This window comes from Mastomys coucha, unplaced genomic scaffold (genome assembly GCF_008632895.1).
Source record: "Mastomys coucha isolate ucsf_1 unplaced genomic scaffold, UCSF_Mcou_1 pScaffold23, whole genome shotgun sequence".
In the NCBI taxonomy this organism is placed as follows: Eukaryota; Metazoa; Chordata; class Mammalia; order Rodentia; family Muridae; genus Mastomys; species Mastomys coucha.
In genome coordinates, this window is record NW_022196906.1 from 41791133 (window position 1) to 41811093 (window position 19961).

At 42.1% G+C, this 19961-nt stretch overlaps 1 protein-coding gene across 6 annotated transcripts in view; it reads left to right on the plus strand.

Annotated features, from left to right (window-relative positions):
- Positions 1-19961, plus strand: part of Cadm1 (cell adhesion molecule 1) — a 325077-nt gene that overhangs the window by 258183 nt on the left and 46933 nt on the right. For all 6 annotated transcript variants that reach the window (XM_031345160.1, XM_031345165.1, XM_031345161.1 and 3 more), the window contains exons 2-5: positions 1611-1757; positions 3354-3506; positions 10813-10950; positions 12781-12939. In XM_031345160.1, coding sequence (XP_031201020.1) covers positions 1611-1757; positions 3354-3506; positions 10813-10950; positions 12781-12939 — 597 coding nt within the window. The remainder of the gene's footprint in view (positions 1-1610; positions 1758-3353; positions 3507-10812; positions 10951-12780; positions 12940-19961) is intronic.

Genomic DNA, 19961 nt, shown 5'->3' on the forward strand with positions numbered 1-19961 from the left:
ACCTTTGCTTCTTGATGTGACAACATTTCTTCAAGGAGTGAAGAAGCCACCCTAAGCTGACACATTCCAGCTACGTAGAGAGCTCCTACAGAGCAGGAATCCTCAGCCTGCATTCTTGCATTTGCTACACCCCACACATAATAATGGCTTAATACGGGATTTGGGAGTCTAGAGAAATGAAGAGGGTGATGTGGTGGTGGAGGTGGTGCTGGTAATAATGATGACCAGGATGATGATGATATCATGGTGATGGTGATAGTGTTGATAGTACTAGCAGTTACCAGCTGTTTGGTTTGACAAGAAGCTAGACACAGTGCTAACTGCTTCGTGTGGATGACAACTCTGTGGGATAGCTGTTAATTACTGCCCCCATTTTGTAAATGGGAAACTGTCTCGTGGACTTTACATACATTTCCTGATATAAGAGCAGTCTGAAAAAAGAAAAAGAAAAAAAATGTTTAAAAAAAAAAAGAAAAAAGAAAAAGTTTTTTTAAAAAAAGAGAAAAAATGTTTAAAAAAAAGAAAAGATGCTTAAAAACAAAAAAGAAAAAATGTTTTAAAAAAAAAAGAGCAATCTGTTTCCCCCCCACCCCCCCCACTTCCTGACTTACTGTTACGTCTGCTGCCTGTAAGTACACCTTTTGCTTGGGAAGTAGAGATTTGGTGTCTGTTTTACCTGCATCTCAGCTTCTTAAAAGCTAGAAGAGTATCCCAGACTTCCCTGTCCTCTGTTATGCCAACCACAGAATCAAACACATCACAATTCCTTATCTTCTGCTTCTAAATTGAACTTCTGCCTTGTGCTGTGGATCTTTTCACACATTTAGGAGATGCTCTGGCTGCTGGAACAAATCTTGATGCTGCAAACTAGAGCAGATACAGAGATAAGCCTTGTATCAGTGGAGCTGAAAGCTCTCACATTTTGACATGTTCTGGAAATTTTTTCACAGCTGAAGGGGGTGATCTACAGGGAGGGTGGTGAGCTCGGGGCTGTCTTGAGCTTTGGGTGAGTTATGAAGGTGTACTTTTGAGAGCTGAATCAGACTCTCAACTGTAGGCCTTCTGGATCTTATTTAAGTCCCAAAGAGTTATAGGTAGTTTGATCCTCACTCTCATACATGACAAAATGAAGTGCCTGTACATTGGGAAGGTCAGCATCTGCTAACTAGGCAAGGTCATTTAATGAGTCTTCCTGCTTCTGCTTCAGTAATTGACCCATAAGTTTAGCTTGGATCAAGGACATGTGATCTAAGCGTGGCCATAACTTCCCTCTTTTAAATGGGAGAGCTTCCATGTTCATAGCAGCTAGTAGACTGGTCTTTCTGGTTCCACCTCAGCACACTACTTGACTGTTCAAAACACCGGAGGTGGGGATACCAGCACCACTTACTTTCTTAGAGTCACATCAGTTCCAAGCTTAGTTGTATCTTAGCCTAGATCTCCCTTTGTTTGATGACTCATTTTGTGAACCAGGGAGAAGCGTATTTAGGGCCATATCAGATGTTAGTTTTGTAATGCATTTCTCACTTCATTTTTGCTGTAATGGAGCTCGTGGACTAAAATTTAAATGATGGGGCTTCCATCTGACCTTTATCTCTCTTTTCTTAAAGGTGATGGACAGAATCTGTTTACTAAAGACGTGACAGTGATTGAAGGAGAAGTTGCAACCATCAGCTGCCAAGTCAATAAAAGTGACGACTCTGTGATTCAGCTCCTGAACCCCAACAGGCAGACCATTTACTTCAGGGACTTCAGGCGTAAGTCTCTGCCCACTGTATTAGACAGCAACTTTTGTTTACCTGTGTGTTGTCTTGATAAAGAGATTGCCAAGGCCACCTCTTTCTAATTTAATGTTAGATGCTTAAAGTTTAGTCAATTCTTTAGAGAGAAGAAGAGACAGGCAATCATAATCTTTCTACTTAATAGAAACCTTGAATGGTCCCCTTTAAAAGTCTTACTTTGCAATAGGAATTGATTGTAGTAATTCAAGGTGAATTGCAATCGAGTCCCAAATACTTAGCTGACACAAACAACTCAAATAGGGTAAGGCAAGGAAAATATAGCATTCTGATAGGGAATCTGTTTGGTTTAAAGAGTGGTGTTTCCAAGGCAATCTATACCTGTAATGACAGGACTACAGCTTTCACCATAACCTCTGTTGTACAGAGATAGCCATATGTTGCATTCCATTTAAATGCAATTTAACAAAAGCCAGCCTTTGAAATGGAATTGTATATGACACCAAAGGCTCCTACAGTTGCCATGGCTTGGCAAGACACCTCACTGAAGCAAGTATCCATCATGCCCCTTTTGGGATACTTGGCCTCCTTTCCCCTCCTAGTATTTTGGGCCATTCTGTGGGAAATGTTGATAAACAAGGAACATTTAAAGGGACTAAAGAAGGGCCCATGAAATGTCTAAGGCTAAAGGTGCTTATCCCAAGCCTGACCTCCAGAGTTCCATTCCACAACCCATACATGGGGGAAGAAGAGTCCCACTACACAGGGTGGTCCCAGATTTCACATGCATGTGGTGCTAATAGCTTTTGCTAAATGAAGGAGACTTTGAAAAAGACTTCTCATATTAAATATGAAGCCCAAATACAGTACTTTGTGATGGTTCTAATTTGCTTTTTGGGGGTCTGATCACTTTTCCACTGTGAGGTGGACTTACTTAGAAATCTGTGTAACCAGCTATAGCCTCTAAAGGCCCTGAGTCAGGCTCTCCCGCCCAATTCATCTCCCTGAAATTTAGATGCGTCCAAGTTAAATGGTCTTCTAAAACATGTTTAAAATTGATAATTTACATTTCGCTTTGAAATTACTTTTTTTTTTTTTGTTCCCTTTCGTAATTTGGACCAGCTTGTTTTTGTTGTTTGTTTCATTGTTGTTATTGTTTTTGTTCCTTTGTTTTTGGCTTTGCATTTTCATTCTAAAAGTACTTTTGTTTCTGAACCTCGGCTGTCCACCTGACATGTCCTCCCAGCTTGCTCCTTCCTTCCCACTTCATTTTGCCTGTCTCTAACAGGAAACCATAAACAGTAGTATTGAAGAGGCACAGTACCTGGAATTGCCCCAAGTAGGGTGGTGGTGGTGCGCTTGTGTGTGTGTGTGTGTGTGTGTGTGTGTGTGTGTGTGTGTGCCTAAGTTTCCTTAGAATAGGTCACCAGTGTTGTTTGTCTGCATGCTGCTGCTGCAGAAGCCTAAAATAGTACCATACACATACAGAAAGACAAAAATTGTTTCCATTCTGTGGCTGTCTTTCTAGCATCTGACTTTTTCCTTTGACTAGTTTAAGGAAAATAGATTGTCGGTCATCTTTTGCACAATCACTGACTGTGTTTTGTTTCACAGCTTTGAAGGACAGCAGGTTTCAGCTGCTGAATTTTTCTAGCAGTGAACTCAAAGTGTCACTGACAAATGTCTCAATTTCGGATGAAGGGAGATACTTCTGCCAGCTCTACACGGACCCCCCTCAGGAAAGCTACACCACCATCACAGTCCTGGGTAAGAAGTGGCTGTTAGACCCAGAGCCAGGGTGATGGCTCAGGCTACCAAAAGGCTTCCAATAGCAAAGAAAGGGTTAAGAGTGGGTCTCGAAGGGCACCTTTAATCCCAGCACTTGGGAGGCAGAGGCAGGTGGATTTCTCAGTTCCAGGACAGCCTGGTCTACAGAGTGAGTTCCAGGGCAGTCAGAGCTACACAGAGAAACCCTGTCTCGAAAAACAAAAGACAAACAACAAAGAAGAAAATAAAAAAAAAGAATGGGTCTTATGCTGCAACTTGTTTTAGGGAGAATCACTGCCCATCTCGCTGAATTTTAAAAATAGCCTATTTTACCAAATGCTCTCAGGAATAGCAATCAGCTGTCTGTATAGATTCCACCTGCTCTTGGGTTTCAGCCCTCAAGCTTCAGAAGCAAAGATCAAGAAAGTTAGAACCCTCAAAAGAGTCACTCACCACATGAAATGGTCTCAGCTCTAACTCTTCCCAGTTTTTTTCCTTCTGAGCACGTGAAGGGAAGATGGGCTCCCAAATCTACAGCCATGGCAAAGCTGAGCTCTCTTGTGATGATTTTCCATCTAACTGGCATCTTCATTTGAATATGGTCCATCTTATTTTCTTTGACTTTATTATTCTGTCACCCTATTTATTACTGATAGCCCAGATTGTGCTATAGAAAGTCACACCCAGGTTACATATTCCTTGCCACCAGGTGCAGGAGTAAACATGAGGCAGCTGAGAGTGAATTATCAGGGAACAGCAGAGAACACTTGGCAGGCTGGGAGGTCACCGCCACTGGTTGACCATTGTCATTTGTGTCCCCAGATTGTGCTTTTCACTGAAATCTCAGTGGCTGGCATGAGAGGTTTGTATTTTGATACAGTCAGCAGGTATTTCTCTGCTGAAGGGTCTGAGTCTGTCACAATTTACACAGACATACACTCTGGTTCATAACAGCAGCTGATCCCAGGGTTTTGGAACTGAATTTTCAAGGACATAACACTGCAGAGTGAGGCCAGATCTCTGATTTACACCTTCAGGAAGATGATGAATCAGTCTATTTGAGGCGGCAGGCTACAACTTTTTGGTGTAATGATATGAAGATTAAAGAAGAAAGATAAATGTAAAGGACATTTTCACTGGGTGTGTACATACATATCTATTTATGAACATGTGTATTGAGCTGCTTCCTCGTTACCTCATTTAAACACAGCTGTAAAGGGGAAAATAGTTTTCATTCACTAAGCCAAAGTGTATATTCTTGATATGACCAATTATGCTTTTAGAAAGTTGGATCTAATGTCCAACTTTCCGCACAGTTCCCGGCGTGGTCTGTGTATAGCTTTCATGTGGGCATCACTTCCTGACTTAATCTGTATGAGATCTTCATGGAAAGTTCTGCTGGGAAGGGTATTTTCGTATTGTGCCGATGAACCAAACTTGCCAGGGGGCCCCTGAGGTTTTTCCACCTCTGCTTGTCTACCCATGTGTGATTACACCTTTGTGAATTCAAGTGTGTGCAGTGACCCTCTAAATTTGGGCCGCCATCACTTGCAGCATCTCCTCAAGAGTGACAACAGAGAAACAGAACGGATCCGTGACATTCTGAATTTTCAGAATGATTTTTACTACATAGGCCTTTAGGTTTCAATCTTTTCATTTCATAGAAACTCTGCCGAGGTTACAAAGCACACAGTAAGAACCAAAAAGGACCTGAGGGAGATAGCTCAGTTGGTGAAAGGACCTGAGTTCAGTCCTTAGGATCTAGACGTGATTGCATGCTTTTATAATTCACACATTAAATAGTCAGGGGGATGGTCCCCTGGGGCTGGCCAGCCACCCTCATCTATTTGGAGAATTCTGAGCTAGTGAGAGATTTGTCCGCATAAACAGGAGAACAATGTCTGAGGACTAGGTTCCACATAGATAGATACACATGTGCACATATATGTGTTGTACATGGACACGGGAACACCACACACACACAGACACACACACACACACACAGCAGTTCCATGTTTCAGGACATTTCTGGAGCATAACATTTAGTTTTCCAGAACACAACTTTGGGACCATTGTCAAGACATTTCTACCTGTCAGTTGGCAGTGTCTCTGTCACTGTGCTGGACCAGTTCAACTGTGCACGTGCCCTGTGCTTGGAGTCAACTACCAGCTCGTAGACTTCTGAGTGCCATTGTGCCTATAATCCATTTGAGGTCTCATTATTCCAGAAGTAATAGGTTCCTGCTTGTATTTCATCGAAGCATTAACTTAAGTGTGCTTGAAAGTAATACTAGTCAGTGTTCTTTTTGCAGATATTATGCATTCATTTAATATTCTTCCCACTGAAGTTACTCTAGGATTCCTTGACAGAGTAAAATTGTTGTCATCAGTGTGAGAGTCTTTCATATTCCAAATTCTGACAATTTCCACTGATACACATTCAAGCCTTCCTCCTAAGGTTTAGAGTTTTAGATATTATAATGAATGGAGAATGGTGGATTAGCATCTCCGTTGCTATCCGTGGTGCTCTGAATAGGATTCCATATGTATTTACACAGCTGTCAAACTCCTCCATAGGCTAAAGATGCGCATTTTAGTGCATATGACTTTTAGGTATTTAATGAATTCAGCAAAAACTTTAGGATAATTATAAGATACAAGAATGACTGTTAATGTTTTCTATGCTATTGCTTTGTGTTTAGATCTCATCCATGTGTAAACCAAAAACCCTCCTGAAATGGTTTTCGTGTGCCTTAGGGACCATTCATTCAGTCTTCCACTTGTGAAGCGTTCCCGTCCTTATCCCCACACAGAATATAGGACTCTTTATATTGTGTTCTTAAGAGGAAATGAACAGGAGAGAGAAGACACTGTGCCGAGATGAATGCACTTACTGTATACATGGCTAATATTACTACAGTCCCTTCCTCCTAAGATTAGTGCTCACTCTTAAGACTCCGGGAACGAGAGAACCTAATTATTTTAAAGGGTCTTAGAGTGAGATTCCACATACTGATCAGCTTTAAGACTCCTCTTTTGTGGTAATTAATATGACTCATCTTGATATTGCTGATTTTTTTCAATGTTGTAGGCGTAATGTTTATAATTAGCACTCTTATAAGTTTGAGGTTAGCTAACAGGAACCTTGACATTCGAGGCTATATTCTGGTGCTTCCCTGTGTGTGATTTCATTCAGGTTTTCCTCTGCGTGCTTCTTCTCAGACAAGTCTGGGCTTGTTTCCACTGATGGCTGCAGGCACTTCTTACTGGCTGGATCTGTTCAGTGGATCAGATCATGTATATGTATTCTGGCTGGCAACAGTTTGAATTCATTTTTCTAGAATGGATTTCATAGTTTACCTCTTTTGTATTCGGATAGACATTATAAAATCAGGATGGAGTTAAGAAGAAAAGTGGGATGGGATTAGTAGGCCAAAATACATTTTTCTTCTCCAACCTTCAGCTTTCGGAAAGGCAAATTTAAGTCACCTGATCTGTATTGTCCAATTCTTCATTGCTCTTTAAAAGCCCAAGAAATGTAGACTTCTGTGAGTATCTCTAGTTCTAAGAATTTCTACATAAAAGGAGGAAAGTCTGAGAGAAGTATCCTTTTAGCACCAAAAAAAAAAAAAAAAAAAAAAATACAAATTATCAAACCTTATACTTATAACTAGACAGCCCCCACCCGACTTGACTCTTTCTTCCTCTGATCTCAACCAAGAGGAGCAACACTGCTCACACCCTGAGAAAACTACTTATGGGCTTTGGGAAATCACTGAGCTACTTCTCAAAATGATGACCTCAATGACACACAAGCCCATTGTGTTTCTACACAGGGTATGTTTTCTGGCTTTTGGAGTTTTCCACACTTTTCCCTTGGCTCAAGGTAAAGAAGATGCCAGCTGCACAGGAGGGTAATCCTGGGAACCAGAATTACCCAATTACTCTGAAGGTCACAGGGACATACAGTGTACCATTTACAACAGAGGTAAAGGGCACACAGCTAAGACCAGTGTGGAAAAAGTCAGAGATGAATCTTAACCACCTGTCAAGCTTTCAGCCCCCAAACAAAAGTCGAAAGGTGCCAGTCATGTTTCCTTGTCCTGTAATGTACACCTTTCTGTTTTTATTTCCTTAGTTTGATCCTGTTCCCTTCCTCATCTTCTCTCCTACCAGTTCCCTCCCTCCATCTGCCTGTTTTGACTATTTTATTACCTCTTCTAAGGGAGATTTAAGCATACTTGCTTGTGCCTTCCTTCTTGTTTAGCTTCTTAGGGTCTGTGGAGTGGAGTGTGGATATCCTATACTTTATGGCTAATATCCACTCAATAAGTCAGTACATACCATGTATGTCCTTTTGGGACTGGGTTACCTCACTCAGGATAATATTTTGGACATGGAACCATTTGCTTGCAAAATTCATGATGTCTTTGTTTTTAATACTGAGTAGCTTTCCATTGTGTAGATGTGCCACATTTTCTTTATCCATTCTTCAATTGAGGGATATCCAGGTTGTTTCCAGTTTCTGGCTATTCTAGTTTCCCCCAAGAGCTGCCATTGGAGATTGTTACAGTTTGAATGTGAATTATGTGTTAAGGCTTTATGTATTCTGGGCTTTTCACCAGCTACCAATTTTGGGAAAGTGGTTAGATCCTGAGGTCTCCCACCTAATCACTTAATTCATAGTGGGATTGATTTGTAACATGAGAGCATCTGTGAGAAAGGGGACAGGGACTCCCTGAAAGAAATGTCCATGGGATGCATGTCCTTGGAGCTATGTCGTCCTGCCCTGGCCCCTTCTAGGTCCATTCTCCTTGCTCACTTTCTGCCATGACGTGAGCAGCCTCATCCTCCACCCAGCTTCATCATTGTGTTGTTCTGTGCATCTATAGGCCCTGAAACAGAGCCCAGTGATCAAGGACTTCTGAAACTGGGTACTGAAAGGAATAGTCCTACCCTTAAGAAAAGTAACTCAGAAAGAAATGAGTAGGCAGGGGAGGTTATGGGAGGTATCAGGGGAGGAGTTTGATTATGTCATCAGACCTACCAGAAAAAATGAGAGAATAAGGGCAAGGTGTCCAGAACACAGAGCACAGCCGGCAGACAGCATCCATACCGAGTGCCCCTGAGACTTAGTACCTGGGTGAAGTCTCAGCTACCTCTGGCTCTGTTCCCACTAAGAAAGTGCCTGCATTCTGAGTGCCCATCACCGTGTTTCTCATAAAGTGGGAGAAATACTCCATTCAGAGGAATTCCAGCATTGTCAGTGTAGCTTTAGCTGTTTGCCCTCTCTAGTACCCTTAGCACCATACTCCAACAATGATGTTAGTGATTATTGTTCTCATCAGGAAGTGTCCAGTGTACCAACTTCAAGGACCTTTTCATTACTGTTGTTATTTCCTTGGGGACCGCAAGACCACCTTTTCTTTTCTGGGCCCTGATTTGTTTGTGAGGTTGCCCTATTATACCCTAGTCTCCTGTGGTGCTGTCACATTCCAAGATCTTTGTTCCTCAGGCTTAGTCGGTGGTTTCCAGGAACATCTGATCCACAGAAGTATGTCTCCCTTCACCATTGCTGCCATCCTGCACCCAGAGTGCAGTGCCTGCTTATCCCCAGTACATACTGTCCGTGGCAGTCTATGGCCCACCTGGCCGACATTTGTACAAATAAACTATGTAAAGGACACAGTCAGCCAACTCAACCCCAATTTCTTTGTCACCCCCTTTTTGGGTCTTTAAAAATTGCATCAGATGTACCCTTCTAAACTGGGTGTTAAATTGTCTCCTGCTTAGTTTTTAAAATGTAAGCCAGGGTAGTTCTTTGCCACGAGTAACTACTCATTTGGGCCAGACCATATTAGCAAGCCACCTGATTGAGCAAACATTGCTATTTTTCCTTGTGCATGGGGACTAGAGAGCAGGTCGTCTGCTCCAGCAGCTGCCCCCTCCCTGCCGCCACAGTGTGCCATCTTGCTGAGAAACATATGTAACAAATCATTTTGTTTTCCCCCTTTTCATCAGCCTCTAGAAGACTTTTCAATCGCTCTAATTCAGTATGAAAGTCTTCCTGTGGACAGAATTTTCACATTGGACTGGAGCAGTTGGAAATCCCAAATAACACGGTTTAATCCCATAATTTATTGAAGCAGTATCAGAGATGTATTATTCAACTTGATGGTCAGGATGGCATGTTTATACATATTTAATTTCTTGTTTCTCTTCTGAGTTGAAAAACTTATTAATCATAAGTCTCAGCCCTGTCTTTGCTTATTCATGGTGGCCAGGGCTCATATTCTTAGACTCACCCTACTGAATTCTGTATTCTTACTGATTTTTATTTCAGGAGGCTCAGTCTTGAGGTAGGACGACACATTGTATGAAATTTCACCTTCAACTCAGTTTCATATTTAAAAAAAAAAAAAAAATAGCTCCAGTCATCATCTTCACTACTGTCAGGCATAAACCCTCGGTTGCTAGTCAGTGTGTCGGCCCTCAAGCCTTTTGTTTTGACTATTTTATTACAGAAATATTTAATATGCTTATAGAGAAGTGTTTTAATTCTGTTATCAGAATGCCTTTCAAGCACTTGGGAACTTCTTTCTCCTTTGGTTTCCAAGATCTGAGCATTGGAATTTGGAGTATGGCAAATGCCTGCACAGACCTGGCATTTCCTGTACTGCTGAACCTTCTTTTCAGTGGCGCTCTGCCCACTGGAGGACAGGAGTGTGTCCCAATTTCTTCTAGTCCTGGTTCAATGAAGCCGGCTCTGAGGCACACTTTTTCCATTGGTGTTTGTGGTGAGTGGTCCTTCTAAGGGACCCTAAGCTTTTTATCTATGCTAGTCGACTTTGAAGTCTTTCCTATGAAGATTGCAATCCAAGGGTTGAGTTCAAGGAGAATCAGTGCTTTCAGGGGCATCCAGGTAAGGACATTGATTTCAATAGTGTCTGCTCCTCTTGATTTTATACCTGTTTCCTTATCCATTTTCTTAGGACTAATGTCTGGACTGTTAATCCTCAGTCAGTAATAATTCAGGAATTGGAGAGTGGTCACTGGTCACTAACTAGGAGACATTTAGGAAAGACATTCTGAGTTAACAGGTTATGCCTGATCCACCTTACATGACATTGTCTATTCAGTTCTTCCCCCTCCTCTGGCAGTTTATTTTGTCATCTGGAAGGGATCCCATCAGCAGTGTCCCTTGTTTGCCTCTTTAGTGGTAACAATAACACTGATCCCTAAGGAAGAGGAGAATCTGTCCATAAACAGGCCCGATGCTTATAAAGCATATGTGTTTAATTTGTAGTCCCTCCACGTAACTTGATGATCGATATCCAGAAAGACACGGCAGTTGAAGGGGAGGAGATTGAAGTCAACTGTACTGCCATGGCCAGCAAGCCAGCAACGACCATCAGGTGGTTCAAAGGGAACAAGGAACTCAAAGGTATGATGGAGACCGCCCAGGCGGAAAGCAGTTAGCTGGCACGCGACTCTAGCAAGGGGGCCTTTGTGGAAGTTACAAACAATTGCTCCTGAAGCAAAACCATCCATTCAGATACAGCTTCTAATCAATTAGCAAAAACATCTGAGGCCAGAACGGAATGGGTTTCGTTGCCTTCGCTCATATCCAACCCTCTGTGGGTTGAGAGTTGGTGATGAACCAAACTGTAAATGTGAATGCTTCAACCAGGAAGAGCCTGTGTCAGGGATATCCCGAAGTCAGAGGCTGTCGCTGTCTCTGTCTCTGTCTCAAAATTCACTGCTTTTATCCTGTTTTATAGTGCTTGATGGCTGAGAACCCCACATTTTCATGCTGTGCATTTTTTTTAAAGTTCCAGGCCATTCATTCTCACATGCATCACACCATCCATCAGCTGTGGGTATGTGCTCTCCTGCAAAACTGTTGCATTACAAACTAAGAGCTTATGTTAATTATGAGTTTACAGAGATGACTTTACTGGTGAACATGTAATTCTGATGCCCAGTTTGCCATCCTATTCTTCTGCAGTCTCTGACTGGAGCGACCCTACAGACAGCTTTTAGAGCCCTGCCCTATTTGGGCATTTTATATTGCTTCTCCTGTCTCTCACAGCTGGCAGCCTCTGGCTCCGTTTCTTTTCTAGGTTGCCCTGAAAGTAATGCCTGAACAGAGGACTCTGGAACTCACCTCTATTTAACAGAAATACTTAGCCATGTGCCTCAGTTTCCTCTAAATTCTAGAGAACAGTAATAACTAGGGTGTTGTTATGAAGATGAAGTGAGTGAATATTTGCAAGCATTGAGGAAGTGCCTGAAGCAGAATAAGTTCTATATGTGTGCTCATTAAATAAATAAACAGTTGGAGGAAGAAAATGGCCCTTTTAGAAGGGTGGCATGGAAGTCTGTATCCAGAAAAGGAGACCAGCAAACCTCCAAAAGCCTGTTCTGTCTTAAATTCGTACTTCCTAGGTATGCTTTTAGAAGGAAGGAAGTTTTTATTTCCCCTCTGCTTCTGTCTAAGTGAATTGAGCCATTAAATGTAGACTGATACGTACAAAACATTCAAAGAAAGTTAATGGTGTGCCGTGCTTCGGGAGTGCTGGGTGCAGGAAGAGACTGCCTAGACCTATTCACTCCCTCCGGAAGCCTTCTCCCTCCTTTTCTGGGTGTTCTTGGACTTGTCTCCCGTCTGGCCCAAAGCCCTATTTCTTTCTTTGCTCTAGCCCACTGCCACTGCATTTCTTGTGGTCTTCCAGAAGTCTCAGAGTTTAAACATTTCAATTACAATTTCAATTATATAAATCCATTTAGTTACTTTCTCTCTTAATTGTGGGTGATGGGGGTAGGCAATGGGGCTTGTTTTTGCCTCCACTGCTGACGGAATTACTTAGGAGATTTGGACTTCACTCTGGGTTTTCAGTGGCATGACAGCCTTGTAGACATTTGAAGTTCTCATGGTTGTAGGAAAAGCTTTTTTTCCTTCCTTTTCCTGATGCCACAGGCAGCCAAGTGTCAAAATGGTTGAACATGCAACTGGCTTGGCAGAAGGTTCCAAGGTAGAAGAAATATACATAATATATTTGAATTAATAATAATGTGTGTTGCTTAGGTTTGGAATGTATCTGAACCACTGTATACAAGGCTGAAAAGAAAGAAACTAAGGGAAATAACCATTTTAGGAGGTCTCCAGTCCCAGAATGCCCTGACCTATGATGTTGCCATCATGTTACCTAAGATAACACTGTTGGGGGTGGGGAGAAAAGAAGAGGATCGTGATCTGTTTTGTCTCCCACAGGCAAATCAGAGGTGGAAGAGTGGTCGGACATGTACACTGTGACCAGTCAGCTGATGCTGAAGGTGCACAAGGAGGATGATGGGGTCCCGGTGATCTGCCAGGTAGAGCACCCTGCAGTCACTGGAAACCTGCAGACCCAGCGCTATCTAGAAGTGCAGTGTAAGTAGTCAAGTGTCTTGTTTTGAGGCCCGTGCTTGGAAGCTCCTTGGCAGTCATTCACTGGAAGTCTGTATGCATTCTGTATGGTGTAGATGGGTTTTCCCCTGTTATTCTGCTGAAATGCTACTGTATTACCGAACGCCAATGAGAATGTAAAGATACTGCGTCTGACTCAGACATGAAGCTAAAACAGTGCCAGTCTGCTTTAATGTGTCTTGAAATCAGCTTCCTTCAGTGTTGACTGTCATCATTCCCAGGCCAACTAAGTCTTTAGTGATTCCCCTTCCCTCTCTAATTCGTCAAAACACTGGATGTTTAGATTTTATTCTCATTCTATACCAACATTTTGTTCTAAAGTGCATGTTCTATTTAGCTTTAGTTAGAGATAAGAGTTGGAAGTTAAACTTTATCCATAATTCTTCATGGTAGTGAGACTGTCCCTAACCATCCCCGGTAAACTAAAGAAGAGAGTCCCCTTGTCTCCTCCTTCATTCAGGCTCTTCTGCTTCAGATGCAGAGGGTGGAGTGATCCTTCTGTCTAAAGCCATTCTCCATCCAAGATTGTGACCAAGTGGTCCTCTTCTCTCACTTTTCATCAGATTTCTTCTGTAGTCCGACCTGTGGAAGTCCCAGGATACAGTGGAATATGTCTAGTGGATATGTCTAGTGGATGGTGTTGCAAGGGTTTGGGTGGGCAAGCAGTGGTTAGGGATCTGATGGGGGAAAAGCATTGGCAACTGTGGGAATTCTTATGTTAGTGCCTTAGGACCACCTTAACAATTGGTAGTGCCACAGACCTGTCCCCAAACCACAGAAATCCAATCACAACCAAAGGAGCAAAATCAAAGGCTTATTTGGACCACCTTCCCTCCAAAGACCTTTTGCTTCTTATAAGGCAAGTGTTCTGGGAGTTCTCCCAAGGGATTAGGGCAGTGGTTCTCATCCTTCCTGGTGCTGTGACCCTTTATGTTCCTCATGTTTTGGTGGCCCACCAACCATAAAATTACTTTGATTGCTATCTTATAACTGTAAGTTTTGCTACTCTTATAAATTGTAATACAAATATCTGTATTTTCTGATGGTCTTGGGTGACGCTTCATAGTCCATTCCCATCACTCAGGAGGCTTGTGTGTCATATAGAGACACACTGTCACTATTTTAGTTTAGGGCCCACCCAGATCCAAGTTTTCTCATCTTGAGATCTTTAAGATGGCACATGCAAAGATTCTTTTCCAAACTAGGCCATATTCATGGGTTCTTGGGGGTTTGAATTTGCCTTTGGAAGCCATTTTTCAGATGATACCCTTTTATTGTGTATTTAAATTGTCCAAGTAGAACAAGTTATAAACTTGCTTATAAGAGACCATCTTGTCTCAACCTCTTCTTGCCCTGCGAGCAGGGCTCAATTTACATTAGAGAGTGCAGGTTTTTCTTGTTAATTCATTTCCTCTACTTCATTATATAGCTTCATTATGAGCATCATGCTTATAATTTTCATATCAGTAAAACTATTGTGGTGTAATGTCCCTATAATGGGAAAACAGAAATGATCAGATATTATCTAAATTGGCAGATACTAGATTTCTTGTGACTTTGTTAATATGTAATTCATTTAAGCAAACTTAATATCCATTAACATTCCTTGTAGGGGCCCATTAGCTTTAATAATACATTAGCTCCTTTGTGAGTCCTGAGTGGATATCCACCCAGTTTCCACCCCTAAACCCTTTAAGTAGTTTCCCAGAGTATCTTTTAAATGGAGTATAGCCCCTCCCACCTACAAAATTACATTCAATGCCAAATGCAGAATATTTCAAGCAGTCTACCTCCTACCCTTGGAAAATGTGGTAATGATTCCTAGCCTTGTTTTCATTTTCTGTAGACTCAAGAGGGATTTGTCCTTCCAAGAAAATGAATACAGCTCTGTATCTGAATCCATTTGGCTTCAATCTAACAAAATGGTGTGGGCTCCTCCCTTCAGGAGAGTCACTGTAACACCTTCAAAAATGAGTCTGCAGCTGCTGATCTTTTCACCATGACAGCCTTTCCCTCAACTAAAATTATAGAAACATTAGATTCTTGATGCTCTTAATAGATAGATAGATAGATGATAGATAGATAGATAGATAGATAGATAGATAGATAGATAGATAGATAGATAGATAGATGAAAAACATCTTGTATAAAGGAAGGTTATAGATTGCAGCACTTGATATAAATGGTGGGGGGGTCTGGTTTGTAATCTTAATTAAGACTCTTGGAACTTAAGAAAGTCACCTGGCCCTTCAGTCTATGAATATTTTTCCATTCCCAGAGCTGTGCTGACCCTTGTGAAATCAGCCAGCATGTCTTCATTCCCAGCCAACTTGAGTCTCCTTGAATACCAGTAGCTCTTCCCTATCAAAGGCCTCCTGTCCCCAGGACTGAAGCTCAGGTGCATTAGGCCCTAAGTCAGCTGTTAGCCAGTGGTGGGAGCTCAGCTCCATTTCCTCACAGCAGTTCTTTCTCTGCAGACAGGCATCACTGTCTAAGGGAAGAGATAGGATTCTTGGTCTGTGTAGATACTGAATTACTAGAGATACCCATGAGGAACAGCAGTGCGCTTCTCCCCTTGCCCCTTTTAAGTTGACTCAAGTCCCTGAAGTTATCACCTTTATAGGGTCACTAACCCCTAAAAACTCCCTTGATATCAATATACTGGGTAGGAGGCATGAATTAAATTAATCACCGCATTTTGCTTGCAATATAAGAAGTCATCTACCCAATAGAGTTTTGCTAATTTCTTCAATCACTGATAAGACCTATTTTCCTTAGGCCACTGTTGTTTCAACTTAACAATGTTAAAAGCCATAAAATTATGGATTTCATTCATTATGTGTTTTAATCTAAAAATTTTTAAATATACCATTGTTCTCCTTTGTAAGCTAAGAAAATTTCTTCAGAATATCATCAGGGATCAACATAGAGTTATCAGGAAATAGTGAACCCCTTCACAGCCCTCACCCTCTATCCCGAGTTAGAAGGCCTGGAAGACACATTGGTCTGAGTACCTTTAGTAGCCTCAGTTGTTTTCATCCTGGCCAGTTTTGGACAAGGAAAGTTTATGGGATCAGCTCTCTGCCCCATCTAAGATAAATGAATGTCAACCAGGCCATGAGCAGGGCTAAGCTACTGGTGGTGGAATCCCATACAAGTTAGGTCCTGCTTTACAAATGACGTTCAGAGGGAAATGAAATTTCTGTCACTGTGCTGTTGACTATCCTGCTTGAAGGGTGACAGAGGGAGGAGCTATAAAAAGAAAGGGAGGAGTGTAATGTCCCCTTCACATGGAGTCCTCCATGATGCATAGTAGACAAGGTCTGAGCTGTAACTGGGCCTTGCTTTTTTTTTTTTTTTTTTTTTTTTTTTTGGTCTTATGGATTCAAGTCCTAATTAATTGAACCAGTATTTGTAGTGTTTGTTTGTTAGCACCTCTATTTGTGGTACCAGGAGAAATTGTTGTGCCCAATTATGTGAAAAATCAGCCAGATGTGTGTGCTGTCATACTTTTAATAACCCTTAAATTTTGGTGAGTACAGATATTAATTGTGTAGTATGCATTGAAGTGATTAACATCAATGTAATTTATCATCTGGAGATTTCTGAACATAAATAAATGAGTTGTTTTGTTCAGCAAGGTGTTGACCCCTCCAGAATCAGTGAATTAAAGTCCCCCCTCCTCTTTTTTATTATAAATATGAAAGGCACCACAATCAGCCAAGTGTTGAGTTATTTGATTTTCTGGGGCATTAGCCGCTCTTGTTTGTGACATTCCCCTGTTGGGTGCTCGTTTGCAAGCTCATTAATAAGGTTTTCTCATAGGAACATTGCTGGGAATGAAGAACATACAGTAGGGCTCTTAGTTTGCTAGCGTTCATTCTGAGGCCCAGCAAGGGTACAGCAGCGTGCAGCTAAATGTTTAAAACAGAAAATAATTATGTTAGCAAGGTAGAATTCCAAGCTCTGCTTTCTCAGAAGCTTCGCAGAGAACGCTTGTGCCTTTTCAATATGCTGAGCCATATGACCCCTAAGGTCCTTCTGCGCTGCTTTTTTCTTCCCCATCTTGCAAATGTCTTATAGGTGTGTTGCCCAGATTTACACCATGGTTGATTAGAGCAGAGTATGATACGGTTGTAGCCTTGCTGGTACAGCTTTGGATCTGAGGGAATGCGCTCCTGTCAAATAACAGCCTGTTTAAAGAGACCTGTTCACTGTCTGCGTGCTAAAAGAAAACTGTCTAAATAGCATCAAGGTGGCAATGCATGGTGACATGAGCTGGGAATTCAAAGGGAAGCTGTGACCCCCAGTATGGAATTCTGAGTGCTGTGCTGAAGGAAAGAAAGTATTGCTCTGGAGGCAGGGGAGCCTGAGCTGAGATTCCTTCAGCGTGCCTTCTGTCTTCGCCACCATAGGCTTGCTCTTTAGAATGTTTTGCAAGACATCCTCATTTTGTTTGGGTTTTGCCCAGTTATAAAAAGAGAGAAACCAATGAAGAGCTGAGTCTAGAAGGAAAAAGCTAGAAGGTGAAACAAAGCTACCAGAAACCAGTATTGGAGCACATCCCCTGCTCAGATTACCACCTGACAGCTAATCGCATACGTGGGCATGGCTCTCAAAATGAGTTTTATTGACTGGACGTAGCCAGGTATTTTATAAATCCATATCCCCATCCATCCAAGGTCTAGAGAAGGGTAGGTGGTTCTCCCCCGACCCCTACCTCCCAGCTCCCTCAACTAGAGGAAAATTGAGCATTGGGGAGATGATCAAAATTTGTTCTTTATCTGTGACAAAATGAATGTTTCTGTGATATTGATAGTGCCCTGTGGTGATGGAGGATGAAAAACGTGGAAATTGGGAACTCTCTCCTGTTTGGACTGGAGGATAAAGCTTCCCATAGCAACTGCTTAGCTCCTCCGGCTCTCCCAGGTTAATTCTGTTCCCAGGTTGTATTCTTAAAGTGAAAAACAGCTGTGTTCTCAGATTGAGCCTGTTGCTGTCTGGTCTCTAGGATCTGTGTCCAACAGGCTCCAGTATATGTATCAATGAGCTGGGTTTCAGAGAGATTATTTCAGTGATTATTATTCCTTATGAGAAACGATCAAAGCAGAGAGATCTCTGATTGAAGCCCAGCTTGTAACCTAGCATTCTTTGTACAAGTCCAGACCAGGGACATCTCGGAGTTCCTGAAGTTTCCTGTGGTCTGTAGTAGGTAACAGAGCCCACAGGACCAAAGTTGAGACTGATTCCTGAGAGAAAGGCCTTTGCACTCTGTAGCTGTGCCCCGCGGACAACCCAGTGCTGCTGTCACTGTGGATAAAAGATGGTTCTGGTTTGGTGTACAGATCCAGCTCTTTCATAATGTACACTCTGCCTAGTGGTTTTTAGCTCACCATAAGATTCTGATTCTGTGGAAGATTAAAGGATTTAAATTTAAAAAGAATAGTCAAGCAAAATTCTTGATAGTATCCCTAGAGATGCCAGAAATGCCAGGTAACGGTGCCAAAAATGCAGGTTCAACAGTCATATTACTTGGGCTGATCCTCAAATTTGGGGAGCTGGCTTGACCTTCAAAGCAGACAAACCCACAGATTTACCTTATTTTGAGGGCTAAGACAGACTTGTGTATTTCTTCCTATTACTTTCCTCTGTGGTACAGCTAGCACAGAAGCCATGACCTAATGCTTCCTGCTTTTCTGATTTTCTTCCTGATTTAGTCACTCCTTTTACAGATAATTTGTTAAATGTCTCCTGTGTACCAGGCCCTGGCACCTTTGTAGTTGCCTGGGATTTAAAAATAAGACAAGATGACTAAAGAGGTAGCTCAGTGGTTTAAGCAGTAATTGCTCTTCCAGAGGACCTGTGTTTGGTTCCCTGTACCCACGTGACAGCTCAGAACCATTGAAAGTCCAGCTACAGGAGATCCAATGCCCTTTTGTGGGTACTAGGCACATATACAGCACACAGACATCTATGCAGGCAAAAAAACCCATATGTGCTGTATTAAAAGCCAAGCAGAACAAAAGCCCTCTCTTATCACAGAGCATCATTGTTTAGTAATACTTACTTCTGATCCTGAAGAATTCTTCAAAGCTATGGGGGAGCATTCTGTGAATATAGACCGTATTGTCAACACAGAACTGTGTTTCTCCAGGGCATGGAATACAACTTGATTCTGTTGTACTGATCAGTAATTTTAACATCCACTAAATACCTAGTGGATTCTTCAGAGGGTAATGGCATTGTCCTGTGCTGCTGATGCTCTAAGCAGAGTTGTTTCCTGCTCTTCTTAATCTTTTATGATAGCTTCTCCCTCTTCAAGAAATGTAATTGGTTGTTTTTTTTTAATCTGTCCTTTCTTTTCTTTCTTTTGTTTGTTTGTTTGTTTGTTTTGAGGCAGCTGTCTCACTCAGTAACCCAGGCTTCCCAGAACTCACTCTGTAACCTAGGCTGATGTACAACTCATGGAAATCCTCCTGCCTCAGCCTCTGCACTGTTGGGGTTACAGGTATGGAGTATAATTTTAAGTGCTGCAAACCATACCAAACACATACCTTTTACCTCAAGAGCAAACAGCCAGCTGGGGAAATTGTCACTAATGTCTCAGGACAATAGAAAAGCAAGCACTTTACAGTCTGCCCTTTTTCCCTTCTCTGAGAGGGCTGTGGGCCTGTTCTCAGCTAGGTGTGTGCAGTCTCCTTGGGTGCCCTACATTGCCCTCTTCTCATTACAAAGCTGTCTTCCCCCGACACTTTAGACAACCGAATTGTAGGGGCTGATTTTGGCTTTGCGCTCAAACAGCTTCTAATACGAACCAAATCTCAGGTTAATCTTTGCATTGTTGTTCTACTCCAAACTGCAGTAATCCTCCATGATTGACAGACTCCTCAGCCACCGCTTCCAGCAAGCTCCAGTACACAGGGACTGACCCAGACCCTGTCCTAGCCAGACTGGTAGCAGCTGTACTGGTGCTGCGGGGGGGGGGG